At 52.7% G+C, this 12,568-nt stretch overlaps 1 protein-coding gene across 6 annotated transcripts in view; it reads right to left on the bottom strand.

The window, feature by feature from the left end:
* LOC123745762 (homeotic protein spalt-major) overlaps nucleotides 1-12,568 on the bottom strand; it is a 254,949-nt gene that overhangs the window by 51,435 nt on the left and 190,946 nt on the right. For 2 of the 6 annotated variants that reach the window (XM_045726638.2, XM_045726639.2), the window contains exon 1: nucleotides 181-794. The exons of the other annotated variants lie outside the window; for them this stretch is intronic. In XM_045726638.2, the coding sequence (XP_045582594.1) occupies nucleotides 181-367 (187 nt within the window). In that variant the 5' untranslated portion in view covers nucleotides 368-794. Of the gene's footprint in view, nucleotides 1-180; nucleotides 795-12,568 lie in introns of those variants that run through there. 6 annotated transcript variants of the gene reach the window in all.

Genomic DNA, 12,568 nt, shown 5'->3' with positions numbered 1-12,568 from the left:
TATATCCACACGCATATCCCCTTAAGACTGCAGAATATTAATACTGTACTCCTTCAGTACATAGTACTCTCTCTTGAGTACTGTGCTACATGTCTGGATAATAAATTCACTGTAAACCAGCAGCTGCACAAGTGCTGCAGAGGACGAGGGAGCTGACTCGCTCAATGATAACTCACTTACTTGTTCTTATTCTGAATATTTTTGACTTGTCAGGCTTCCTCTTGGGGTTGATCCTGGCGGGGGACCTGCCGATGACTACTTCCGGCACCACCTGTGCCATCGTCTCCGCCTCGAGTTTGGTGGCCGTCTCCACCTGGTCCACTTCCGCTACCTGGGCCGTTGTCACCTCGCCTTCAGAGCTTGGCATCGTCTTCAAGACGCGACTCTCAAGCACTTACCGGCGCTGAAGCGGGCGTCATGTCTAGCGTCAACATTCTTCCTGTAGTGGCACTACACACTCCCCCGGGTGTGTCCGCGTCGGACACCTCACAGTACACTGGCCCTCACCACTATATATTTACACCACTGTTTATTGGTCTCTCCGCGAGGGTGTATTAAAAGTACACGCGCAGCGGCGCTCCGGCTGCAAACACCTCACTATACAGTCTGACACACACAAACGTCACAAGGTATTTGCACTACCCCTCGTCACCATTCCCGTCACACAGGTAGACACTAGAGCACATGTCCGGCAGATGTGGGCGCGAGAGTGAGTAGAGTGTCCGCGGCGGTAGAGTAGCGGTGTGCGAGCGGCGTGTGAGAGCAGGACCACCGCACGCAGCCAGGGTTCCCACTGCTCTGAGCGCCCCCGGCCTGGCCCGGTACACCCACCCGTCGCGCCGCACTCACGTTGCCTGGGGGCGGAGCCTCTCCTCCAGTGGGGGAGGGGCTACTGAAAGGGGCGGAGACTACCATATACTGTCCACACCCACCCTTGCCATTATACTATATACCTAATATGATGTGCAACTTGCCCATATAGTATATCACATCATTTTTGTAGACTGGCATAAGCTGTATAATCTTAAGCTTATCCGAGACTCCAAAAATCCGGGAAACAAGAAGGGAAACTCCGCCTTCTCCGGTCGGAGCAGAGGGAGGGGGCGGGGCAACCCCGGTAGGGGAGGAGACCTGGGCGGAGCCTCCGCTGATCAGTTCTGGACATGCGCGACTCCGGAGCCTCGCGGCGACAGCTCCCTGTCACTAGTGAGTCAAATGGCGCTAAAGGTATCACACCAGCGGACACTACAATATCAACCTCTGCTGAGCACGCCGCACCTGTGTCGTGCATCTGTTTAGCGTAGCTGCGGCGTGCAGCTGTGGGTGACGTCAGCGCCGCGGCGTCTGGGAGTCCCCGCCCGCGCCACCTGTCAACAAACATTATTTCCGCGAAGAACTACTTATGATGTGATGTTCTGGAGGTCCTCAGCTCGGCCCAGCCACTCATCTCAACAACGCAGCCACTGATCTCATCAGCGCTGCCACTGATCTCAACAACGCTGCCATTGAACTCAGTAGCGCTGCCACTGATCTCAACAACGCTGCCATTGAACTCAGTAGCGCTGCCACTGATCTCAACAACGCTGCCAATGAACTCAGTAGCGCTGCCACTGATCTCAACAACGCTGCAATTGAACTCAGTAGCGCTGCCACTGATCTTAAAAACGCAGCCACTGCATCTATGCAGCTCATCCATAACTCATTACCACTCTACTGACCGGACCGCCCCCCACTCTGCTGACTGGATCGTCCCCCACTCTGCTGACCGGACCGCCCCCCACTCTGCTGACTGGATCGTCCCCCACTCTGCTGACTGGATCGTCCCCCACTCTGCTGACTGGATCGTCCCCCACTCTGCTGACCGGACCGCCCCCCACTCTACTGACTGGATCGTCCCCCACTCTACTGACCGGACCGTCACCCACTCTACTGACCGGACCGTCACCCACTCTACTGACCGGACCGTCACCCACTCTACTGACTGGACCGTTGTCTACTCTACTGACCGGACCGGCCCCCCACTCTACTGACCGGACCGGCCCCCCACTCTACTGACCGGACCGGCCCCCCACTCTACTGACCGGACCGCCCCCCCCCCACTCTACTGACTGGACCGCCCCCCCCCACTCTACTGACCGGACCGCCCCCCCCACTCTACTGACCGGACCGCCCCCCCCCCACTCTACTGACCGGACCGCCGCCCCCCCCCACTCTACTGACCGGACCGCCCCTCCCCACTCTACTGACCGGACCGCCCCCCCACTCTACTGACCGGACCGCCCCCCCCCACTCTACTGACCGGACCGCCCCCCCCACTCTACTGACCGGACCGCCCCCCCCCCCACTCTACTGACCGGACCGCCCCCCCCCACTCTACTGACCGGACCGCCCCCCCCACTCTACTGACCGGACCGCCCCCCCCCCACTCTACTGACCGGACCGCCCCCCCCACTCTACTGACCGGACCGCCCCCCCACTCTACTGACCGGACCGTTACCCACTCTACTGACCGGACCGTCACCCACTCTACTGACCGGACCGTCACCCACTCTACTGACCGGACCGTCACCCACTCTACTGACCGGACCGTCACCCACTCTACTGACCGGACCGTCACCCACTCTACTGACCGGACCGTCACCCACTCTACTGACCGGACCGTCACCCACTCTACTGACCGGACCGTTCCCCACTCTACTGACCGGACCGTCCACCACAATACACACAGGACCGTCCACCACAATATACACAGGACCGTCCACCACAATACACACAGGACCGTCCACCACAATACACACAGGACCGTCCACCACAATACACACAGGATCCTCCACCACAATACACACAGGACCCTCCACCACAATACACAGGACCGTCCACCACAATACACACAGGACCGTCCACCACAATACACACAGGACCGTCCACCACAATATACACAGGACCGTCCACCACAATATACACAGGACCGTCCACTACAATACACACAGGACCGTCCACCACAATATACACAGGACCGTCCACCACAATATACACAGGACCGTCCACCACAATACACACAGGATCCTCCACCACAATACACACAGGACCCTCCACCACAATACACAGGACCGTCCACCACAATACACACAGGACCGTCCACCACAATACACACAGGACCCTCCACCACAATACACACAGGACCCTCCACCACAATACACACAGGACCCTCCACCACAATACACACAGGACCGTCCACCACAATACACACAGGACCGTCCACCACAATACACACAGGACCGTCCACCACAATACACACAGGACCGTCCACCACAATACACACAGGACCGTCCACTACAATACACACAGGACCGTCCACCACAATACACACAGGACCGTCCACTACAATACACACAGGACCGTCCACCACAATACACAGGACCCTCCACCACAATACACACAGGACCGTCCACCACAATACACACAGGACCGTCCACTACAATACACACAGGACCGTCCACCACAATACACAGGACCGTCCACCACAATACACACAGGACCGTCCACCACAATACACACAGGACCCTCCACCACAATACATACAGGACCCTCCACCACAATACACAGGACCGTCCACCACAATACACACAGGACCGTCCACCACAATACACACAGGACCCTCCACCACAATACACACAGGACCCTCCACCACAATACACAGGACCGTCCACCACAATACACACAGGACCGTCCACCACAATACACACAGGACCGTCCTCCACAATACACACAGGACCGTCCACCACAATACACACAGGACCGTCCACCACAATACACACAGGACCGTCCACCACAATACACACAGGACCGTCCACCACAATACACAGGACCGTCCACCACAATACACAGGACCGTCCACCACAATACACACAGGACCCTCCACCACATGCCCACTGTATGTTCCCCCACAAAATTAACGACCATTCTCTACGCGAATAGTCCCACAATACCCAATTGGATAATATAATGAACGATACCCACTGAACTATGCTACACAATCCTCAATTGACCCCCACCCCACCCCCAACAATCCATCACAGACGCTAGCTTCATGGGGTGAGGCAAAGGGGGAGGGGGGTAGGATGGTCAATTACGTGTTAATAATACCAGTTCAAAGTAATCCTTCTTCTAGTGATGGCCCCGGTGGTCCTGTTGGGCAAGTGGGCCTTGTCCCCTCCGATTTGATTCTTCCTGATGCGCAGGTTAGACGCAATGATCTCGCTGCCACGGTGACTGAGGAGTAACTGAGCACTCAATCAACTCAATCCCCACCACAGAGCTTATTGATCCAATCCCCTCAAACTTATTGAACAATCGCATTGAATACTTATTCTATGCCGCATGAATATCCATGCCACACAGTACAATCTGTACAATCTCACACAATTACTGAACTACAAAATACCTGCTAAAACATTTCCTACAATACCTAGGGCCACGGTACACAGAAATAACATCACATGAGACCAGAAGACATGGCAGGATTGATCAGTCCAGCAACCAGGAGGCCTGGTCGACGACCGGGCCGCGGGGACACTAAGCCCCGGAAGCACCTCAAGGTAACCTCAAGGTAACGGTAAAGTCTCTCAACTCAACAGCGTAACCTGGGAAGATAGAATATTAGTCTTGGCTGGAAAAACACAGGGTCCACACGCGGTTATTGATTGGCCGAAGATGAAAGGTGTCCGGGGGATTACTTCAGATGGTAGTCAAGTTCCGCGAGACTACTAGAGACGGGAATTAGTACACGATGACCGTGTTCGGTGCTTGCATTACCAGTGAACACACAGTAACTGTGAGGAGCTGTAGTGAGAGCACTGTAACCGTGCATGGAGAGATGGAGTACAGTACACATTTCACAAGATCACTAGAGCAGCGGCTGACGAAGTTGAGATGGAAGCGAGTGTTGGAGCCTGCAGGCGGCCGGCCAATGACACAAGCTTGGCCGTGAGGTCAGGGGGGCAAGATTCACGAAACAGTTACGCAAGCACTTACGAACCTGTACATCTTTTCTCAATCTTTGGCGGCTTTGTTTACAATTATTAAACAGTTAATGAGCGCCGAAGCACCAGGAGGCTGTTTATAACAATAACAACAGTTGATTGGTAAGTTTTCATGCTTGTAAACTGTGTAATAAATGTAACCAAAGCCGTGAGAGATTAAGGAAAGATGTACACGTTCGTAAGTACTTGCGTTAACGGCTTTGTGAATCTGACCACAGGTGAACGCGTCATACAATAACAGTCCCCCCCATTTAATTTAAACCAAAATTTTGTTAAAGGGGAAGATAGCCAGGATGTGCCAAGATTACAGTGAGACTGTGAAGGCGAAGTAACTAAGAGGCAAAATAGGTTTTCAACCTGAGGAGACTTTCTAGAAGAACTCCTCCACGAGAGATGAGATTTGTTTAGCATTCTCAGAATACTGACGTTTCAGTAATGTAAGATTCATTATTTATTGCCTGTCTCTTACCTCCTCTTCACAATCGACTTGAGAATGGTCCAGGACGGACCGAAACGTCGTCGTCCCTTCAACTTCTAGTGTGTGGTCTGGTCAACGTAAGATTCATTAGCTTTATAGGCCTGTGAAGATCATGAGGCTTCAAACACCAATCTTGCAAGACGCAAGGTTGTCACTGTCATGTCTAAGAGGATGGAGACTGGATGTTAATAAGAGACAAATGACGTGACACTATAAGTGTGTGAGGTGAGACACCTCACTTCAGCGTGCGAAGAGCCACAACATTCAGGCTATACGCTCTCGTGGTGTTCAGTGTGTGAACAGCCTTCGTTGTTACTTTACAACTATCCATGGTAGATTTAGAAGAAAATACAAATACCAAAGAGATTGGCTTTGTTAGAAGACGTATCTAAAAGAAAAGAATCAGACACAGGAGAAAATGAAGACCTGTGACGCTCTCCCAGGGCACCAAGATGACAGATCACCACTACTCTCCCAGGGCACCAAGATGACAGGTCACCACTACTCTCACAGAGCACCAAGATGACCACTACTCTGTACAAGTTGCCTTCGTCCTATAACCTCCAATATAAACAATAAAAATCTTAGATACTCACCAGACAGATTGTCGACCACAAAAGCGAAGCACACAACATCTTGACTATGTCTCATACAAGTGTCTTGGGCTTAGGCTCCCCCCCCCCCCCCCCACACACTCAACACAACAGCCCTAACTGGTGTTGGGGCCGTTGCGAGGACCTGGTAAACGAGGGGCTGAGATTCGAGGACAAAGACCTGGTACACGAGGACGAGGGGCTGAGGTTCGAGGACAACGGACCTGGTACTCGAGGACGAGGGGCTGAGATTCGAGGACAACGGACCAGGTACTCGAGGCCGGAGCGAAGGAAAGGTGTCCGTCCACATGGACAGCTCAGTGACGATATCCAGCGCTGTGATCAGTCACCCGTGGGTGGGCTTCTCCCAAAATTAGTGATAAATTAGGGAAACAAGAGAACTGGATAACAAGATAGAGATAATATTTAATAAACTGCGAAGGAAGTCGATAATATAAGGAACTTACCCGTGTGTGTGGGGGCGGGGGGATGACGAATGGTCGCATGGAAGGGGTGGATTTGAGGAACCGCCATGAGTAAGCTGTGGAAGAGGTGGGTATGAGGAACCACCACGAGTAAGGGGGTGGGTATGGGTGTGCGCGACTACCTGACGCAAGATACTGCAGGTCTACCCGTCTAACGATACTGAAAACACTACCATCGTCGGCTGACTGGTGAGAACTTTGTCAGTTCCCACAGCGCCTCCCTCGCCGCGCACTAACAGCGGCTAGCATGATCTAGTTCCCGGGTGTACAGGAATCGCCAACGGAAAGGATAGAACGGAACCTTTCAACTATATGTGAATGCGAGTTCAACCTCCAGACTTGGGATCATGAGAGGTGACTCGGTATCTTCGTCAGTGTTTAGAGACGAGTGTTGTCTGGTGTTGTCATTATGCCAGCAGCTGTTGCCAACGCGCAGCCAGTATGCAAGCTGGCTGAGGTGATGTCAACTCATTCAAATGGACGCTGGCTATTGTTTACAATAGTCAAGAGTCCATTTGGTACACCAGCTAATGATATCTTACTCTCTGCTCCCTGTCACAGAGCCATACACATCCTTCAGTAAAAAGAGAAATGTAAACTTAGCTCTAATGTATATTCTAACACCACATGAGCACTGTGTACTCCGGTAGCTCTCTTCATGTATAAACAGGTGGCTCTCTCCATGTGTAAATAGGTGGCTCTCCGTGTGTAAACAGGTGGCGCTCTCTTCATGTGTAAAGAGGTGGCTCTCTTCATGTGTAAAGAGGTGGCTCTGCCTCTAAGGGTTACAGGTTACCACAGCTACACACACAAATTATCCCCAGTCTTGGAGGATGATTGATCATGCACACAACACGAGTCTAAGAACTTAATATCCGCGAGTGAAACAGTTGCCGTGCTCCAGGTAACACTGGATGCCTGTCACACACACACAATCCAGTTGAGTAACAGTCGAGAGGTGGGGGCCAAAGAGCCAAAGCTCAACCCCGCAAGCAATACTACTACCACTGGGAAAGGGTTCACACACAGGAAGAATAGTATGGGTCACAGCACTGACCCCTGAAGAACTGCTGGCCGGCAACTATGTCTCCTCCCTCACTGTCACTTCCCTTCCTATTAGTTCCAGACACCTTACCCTCTGCAACCCTTGCGGTGGTGCACGACTGCAGGAAGCTGCAAGAAGGCATAAAATGCACGAATGGTCTATCTTGCATTCCGAGGATGAATATCCCCGCGGCCCTGTCTCTGATCAGGCCTCCTGGTTTTGGTTTGGTCAATCAGACTGTTGGATTCGGCTGCCCACAGTCTGATGTATGAATGGTTGATCAGGTATCCTTTGGAGGTGTTTATCGAGTTCTCCCTTGTACACTGAGGGGTCTGCTATTTATGGCTGTTGTGTGTAGCTGGGGAGTGTTGAGAAGCCTTGGACCCGTAATGTTGATAGCGTTCTCTCTCAGTGTGCTTCCCAGAGAGTTTTTTTCTTAAAGGGGCTATTTTGCACTTCCTGCCATATCTCTTGGTCACATGAGCAGATTTGTAACCAGTCCCCTCAAATATTGTCCAAGTGTAGCGCCAACATAGTGCTCTCTCTTCATCATACATGAAACAAGCTGGTTTACAGACTCTTTGATGATCATGTTGACCAGACCACACACTAGAAGGTGAAGGGACGACGACGTTTCGGTCCGTCCTGGACCATTTTCAAGTCGATTGTCTTCGATGATCATTGCCCTTTTCCCGCTCCTGCAAGAGTGTCGAAAGTGACGAGGAGACGGCAGCTAACGGTTCTTGACGCAGAGACCAGTGGGATGCTTGCGCGGAGATCTAAGTGTTTATTTGTTTGCACTTTAAACAACAACACTCTTATTTTCGCAGCTGACGGAGGAGTGGCACCATTGGTCATGCTGGGACCCGCGGAGCTCCACCTCCTGGAACATCTCTGGACAACCTGGAATCATGCAAGTTGAGTCCTTCTGACACGGGACGGGGGCGCCTCCACAACGAAGACGTCAACATATAATCATTAAGTGGTGTGGTGGGTATGTGGGCCTGCTGCGGGCCGCTCCAAGCAACAGCCTGGTGGACCAAACTCTCAAGTCAAGCCTGGCCTCGGGCCGGGCTTGGGGAGTAGAAGAACTCCCAGAACCCCATCAACCAGGTATATGTGGGCCTGCGGGGCCGCTCCAAGCAACAGCCTGGTGGACCAAACTCTCAAGTCAAGCCTGGCCTCGGGCCGGGCTTGGGGAGTAGAAGAACTCCCAGAACCCCATCAGTCAGGTATCAACCAGGTACCAGGTAAGTGAGAACGGCTCTGGGTGACGTCATCTGATGCCACTTGTTCCCTCACAAGTCGCTCTCTGGTTGACTTACAATACTGTTGAGGTTGGCATGGAGTAAGAGTGAACTAGATGAGCGACTAGTGCGGTCTTACGGCTATAGAAGACAAACTGTGCTGGCCACTAGAAGCTAATTACTACTATCTAAGATGAGTTCTAACACCTCATCGGAGCCGGTCGGCCGAGCGGACAGCACGCTGGACTTGTGATCCTGTGGTCCTGGGTTCGATCCCAGACGCCGGCGAGAAACAATGGGCAGAGTTTCTTTCACCCTGATGCAACTGTTCACCTAGCAGTAAATAGGTACCTGGGAGTTAGACAGCTGCTACGGGCGGCTTCCTGTGTACTCACCTAATTGTGCTTGCGGGGGTTGAGCTCTGGCTCTTTGGTCCCGCCTCTCAACTGTCAATCAACAGGTGTACAGGTTCCTGAGCCTATTGGGCTCTATCATATCTACACTTGAAACTGTATGGAGTCAGCCTCCACCAGATCACTTCCTAATGCATTCCATTTGTCTACTACTCTGACACTGAAAAAAAGTTTTTCTAATGTCTCTGTGGCTCATTTGGGCACTCAATTTCCATCTGTGTCCCCTGGTGCGTGTACCCCTTTTGTTAAATAGTCTGTCTTTATCTAACCTATCAATTCTTTTGAGAATTTGTTATATGGTGATCATGCTCCCCCCCCCTAACTCTTCTGTCTCCAAGTGACGTAAGGTTTAATTCCCGTAGCCTCTCCTCGTAGCTCATACCCCTCAGTTCGGGTACTAGTCTGGTGGCAAACCTTTGAACCTTTTCCAGTTTAGTCTTATGCTTGACTAGATATGAACTCCATGCTGGAGCCGCATACTCCAGGATTGTTACATGTGTGTGTGTGTGTGAGTATGTATGTATGTCAGAAATATATGTAGACATAATAGAGGAAAAAATTGGCTAGGAAGGCGGGGTCCAAGAGCTTATAGCTCGATTCTGCAGATCAATAGTAAATACAAATAGTAAAGAGAGAGACACAGGGATCACACCCGGGACCTGGCCGTGGTGTTAACCCGGGGAGCGCGCCGGCCGCACCTCAAAGCGGCTCCCCATCCTGACCCGCTCATATGGAAAATATGACTAGACTGGGCTGGCTCGGCTTGAATGTCAATACCTCCTCGCCTCTTCCTTTCCGCGGGGCCGGCATAGCTCTGCCTTCTTTGTGCTACCACCAGAGACCTGGCCAACAGCTTCACTAGTCTGGGGAGGACCCTTCCATGGCTCAATGGGGTTTTCATACGGAAAAGGTGTGTACTTTTGGCTAGTAATTATGGGAGGGGGCGTTCCCTGACGGCTCGGAGATAACACGGACATCATGTTCCAGCTGAGAACTTTCTGCGGGGCGCCTCTAACTGGAGAGTTCTGTAGAGGAGCTTACCTCCTCTCCACACTTGCCGGGGTCACTATGCAGCCGCCAGGGGTGTTGAAGGGGGATGAGGGATGAGTGTTGATGAGACGTGAGGGAAGGTGGTGGAGGAATAGGTGATGGGGTTTTCGGCAAGAAGGGGAGAGGAAGAGGGGGAGTGGCGTTCCGATCTCTACAATCTTTTGAAGAAGTAGAGGTTGGAACTTAGACAATCATCTGGGTGACACAAGAGCGCGGTGGAGAGGAGAGCCGCCGGAGTGGACCACAGTGCGGGTTCTGGCCAGACACGTTGACTGTACCTGTGGGGGGTCGAGGCTCCTGGCCATTGCCACCTCTCCACTCACAGGAGGCCGTAGACACACATCAAAGTGATGAACAAAATATCTTTCTTGGGGAAAGATATTTTGTTCGGCTTCGCGAAGAGGAAGAAGCAGAATTATATATATGCCGGCACCACAGTATCCATCGACACAACATGTTGTAAGATACCTCTGAACATCCTACACACACGCCCCCACAACCACCGCGCCGGAGGAGGCAAGCTCAGCTTCCCAGCACACACACACACACACACACACACACACACACACACACACACACACACACACACACACACACACACACACACACACACACACACACACACACCGCGTGAGAAGGGCGGGAACCCTACCCATCACAACTAATTATATTTAAAATTTCAATAACTTCCCTCCACTTGTACCTCTCGCCTTTACTCGACCCCTTCACAAAAAAGCTCTTCGCCTCAGAAAAAGTCCCCCCACCCCATCTCTAGCTGGCGCTCAGGACCGGTAAATCGACATGCATAATCTCTGGGATAGCGAGAAGCTGTCAATCATCCTGCCGGGGGCTGCCGAGGGCTGCCGGGGGAGCCTGGGGTGCCGGGGACGTCTCGCCCCATGGGGAGACAACAGCCCAATCCTTCAGTTACACAGCATTATTATATAAGCCTCGCCTCCTTCCGGACCACCTCTGGGGGCGTCTCACAGCCTGATGCTAGATGAAACAATATGGCGACAACCTCTTATGTGTGTGTACTGTAGCGGTGGTCCCCCCAGGTCCCCGTGTAGCGGTGGTCCCCCCAGGTCCCCGTGTAGCGGTGGTCCCCCCAGGTCCCCGTGTAGCGGTGGTCCCCCCAGGTCCCCGTGTAGCGGTGGTCCCCCCCAGATCCCCGTGTAGCGGTGGTCCCCCAGGTCCCCGTGTAGCGGTGGTCCCCCCCAGGTCCCCGTGTAGCGGTGGTCCCCCCAGGTCCCCGTGTAGCGGTGGTCCCCCCAGGTCCCCGTGTAGCGGTGGTCCCCCCAGGTCCCCGTGTAGCGGTGGTCCCCGCAGGTCCCCGTGTAGCGGTGGTCCAATATGGCCCATAATCCTGGAGGGTGGTGTGGCATTGTGTGATAGTATTGGTGGTGAGGATTACACAGGTACTGTCTGCCCCGCCCGCCAGGTGACCAGGGAGGCTGGAGGGGGCTCCCTCCCTCCCTCCTTCCCTCCATTCAAGGGAGGGAGGGAGGGAAGTAAGGGGGGAGATCACCGTCTTTTTCTCCTCCCTCCAGTCCAGGGAGGGCCATGGGAGGGGTGCAGCCACTCCCTCCTCCTCTCTGCTGCTTCTTAAGTTTAACCCCCACTCTCATTCTTCTTTCCCCCATTACTCACTCCCATCATCACTTGAGCTATGATGATGGAACCAACATGGTGACGCTGTGACCAGTCTCGTGTACTTCCTCATTCATTCATACCTCTCTCTCTCTCTCTCCCTCTCTCCCTCCCTCATATCCCCCCGGATCACCAACGTAGCGGCTTGAGTACAGACAGGAGTAAATACCTTAGACATATGCAAACGATGAGCCACAATCACGTGGCTGAAGATATGATGACCAGACCACACATCACAAGATGAGACGTCGACGTTTCGGTCCGTCTTGGATCATTATCAGGTCAAAACACTACTTTATGATGGTCCAGGACGGACCGACACGTCGTCTCATCTTGTGGTGTCATCATAACTTAGACATGATGAGTAACTCTCTATAAAGTTTCTTTGCAATACATGTTGATTTAATTGACATTCAATTGGGTTTTCGTTGATGGGGAGGCAGTGGTCACTGTCTCCCATAATGTCACTGCCGGGAGCAACTGTCCATCACAGCGGAAGTCCTTCACTCAATGTTTTATCAGCATAGAATTTTGTGGAGTGAAGGCACTCTCTGTGGTGACGGTG

This window comes from Procambarus clarkii, chromosome 88, assembly GCF_040958095.1.
Source record: "Procambarus clarkii isolate CNS0578487 chromosome 88, FALCON_Pclarkii_2.0, whole genome shotgun sequence".
Taxonomy (NCBI): Eukaryota; Metazoa; Arthropoda; class Malacostraca; order Decapoda; family Cambaridae; genus Procambarus; species Procambarus clarkii.
The sequence above is the reverse complement of the archived record's forward strand: the minus strand, read 5'-3'. Positions and strand labels throughout refer to the sequence as shown.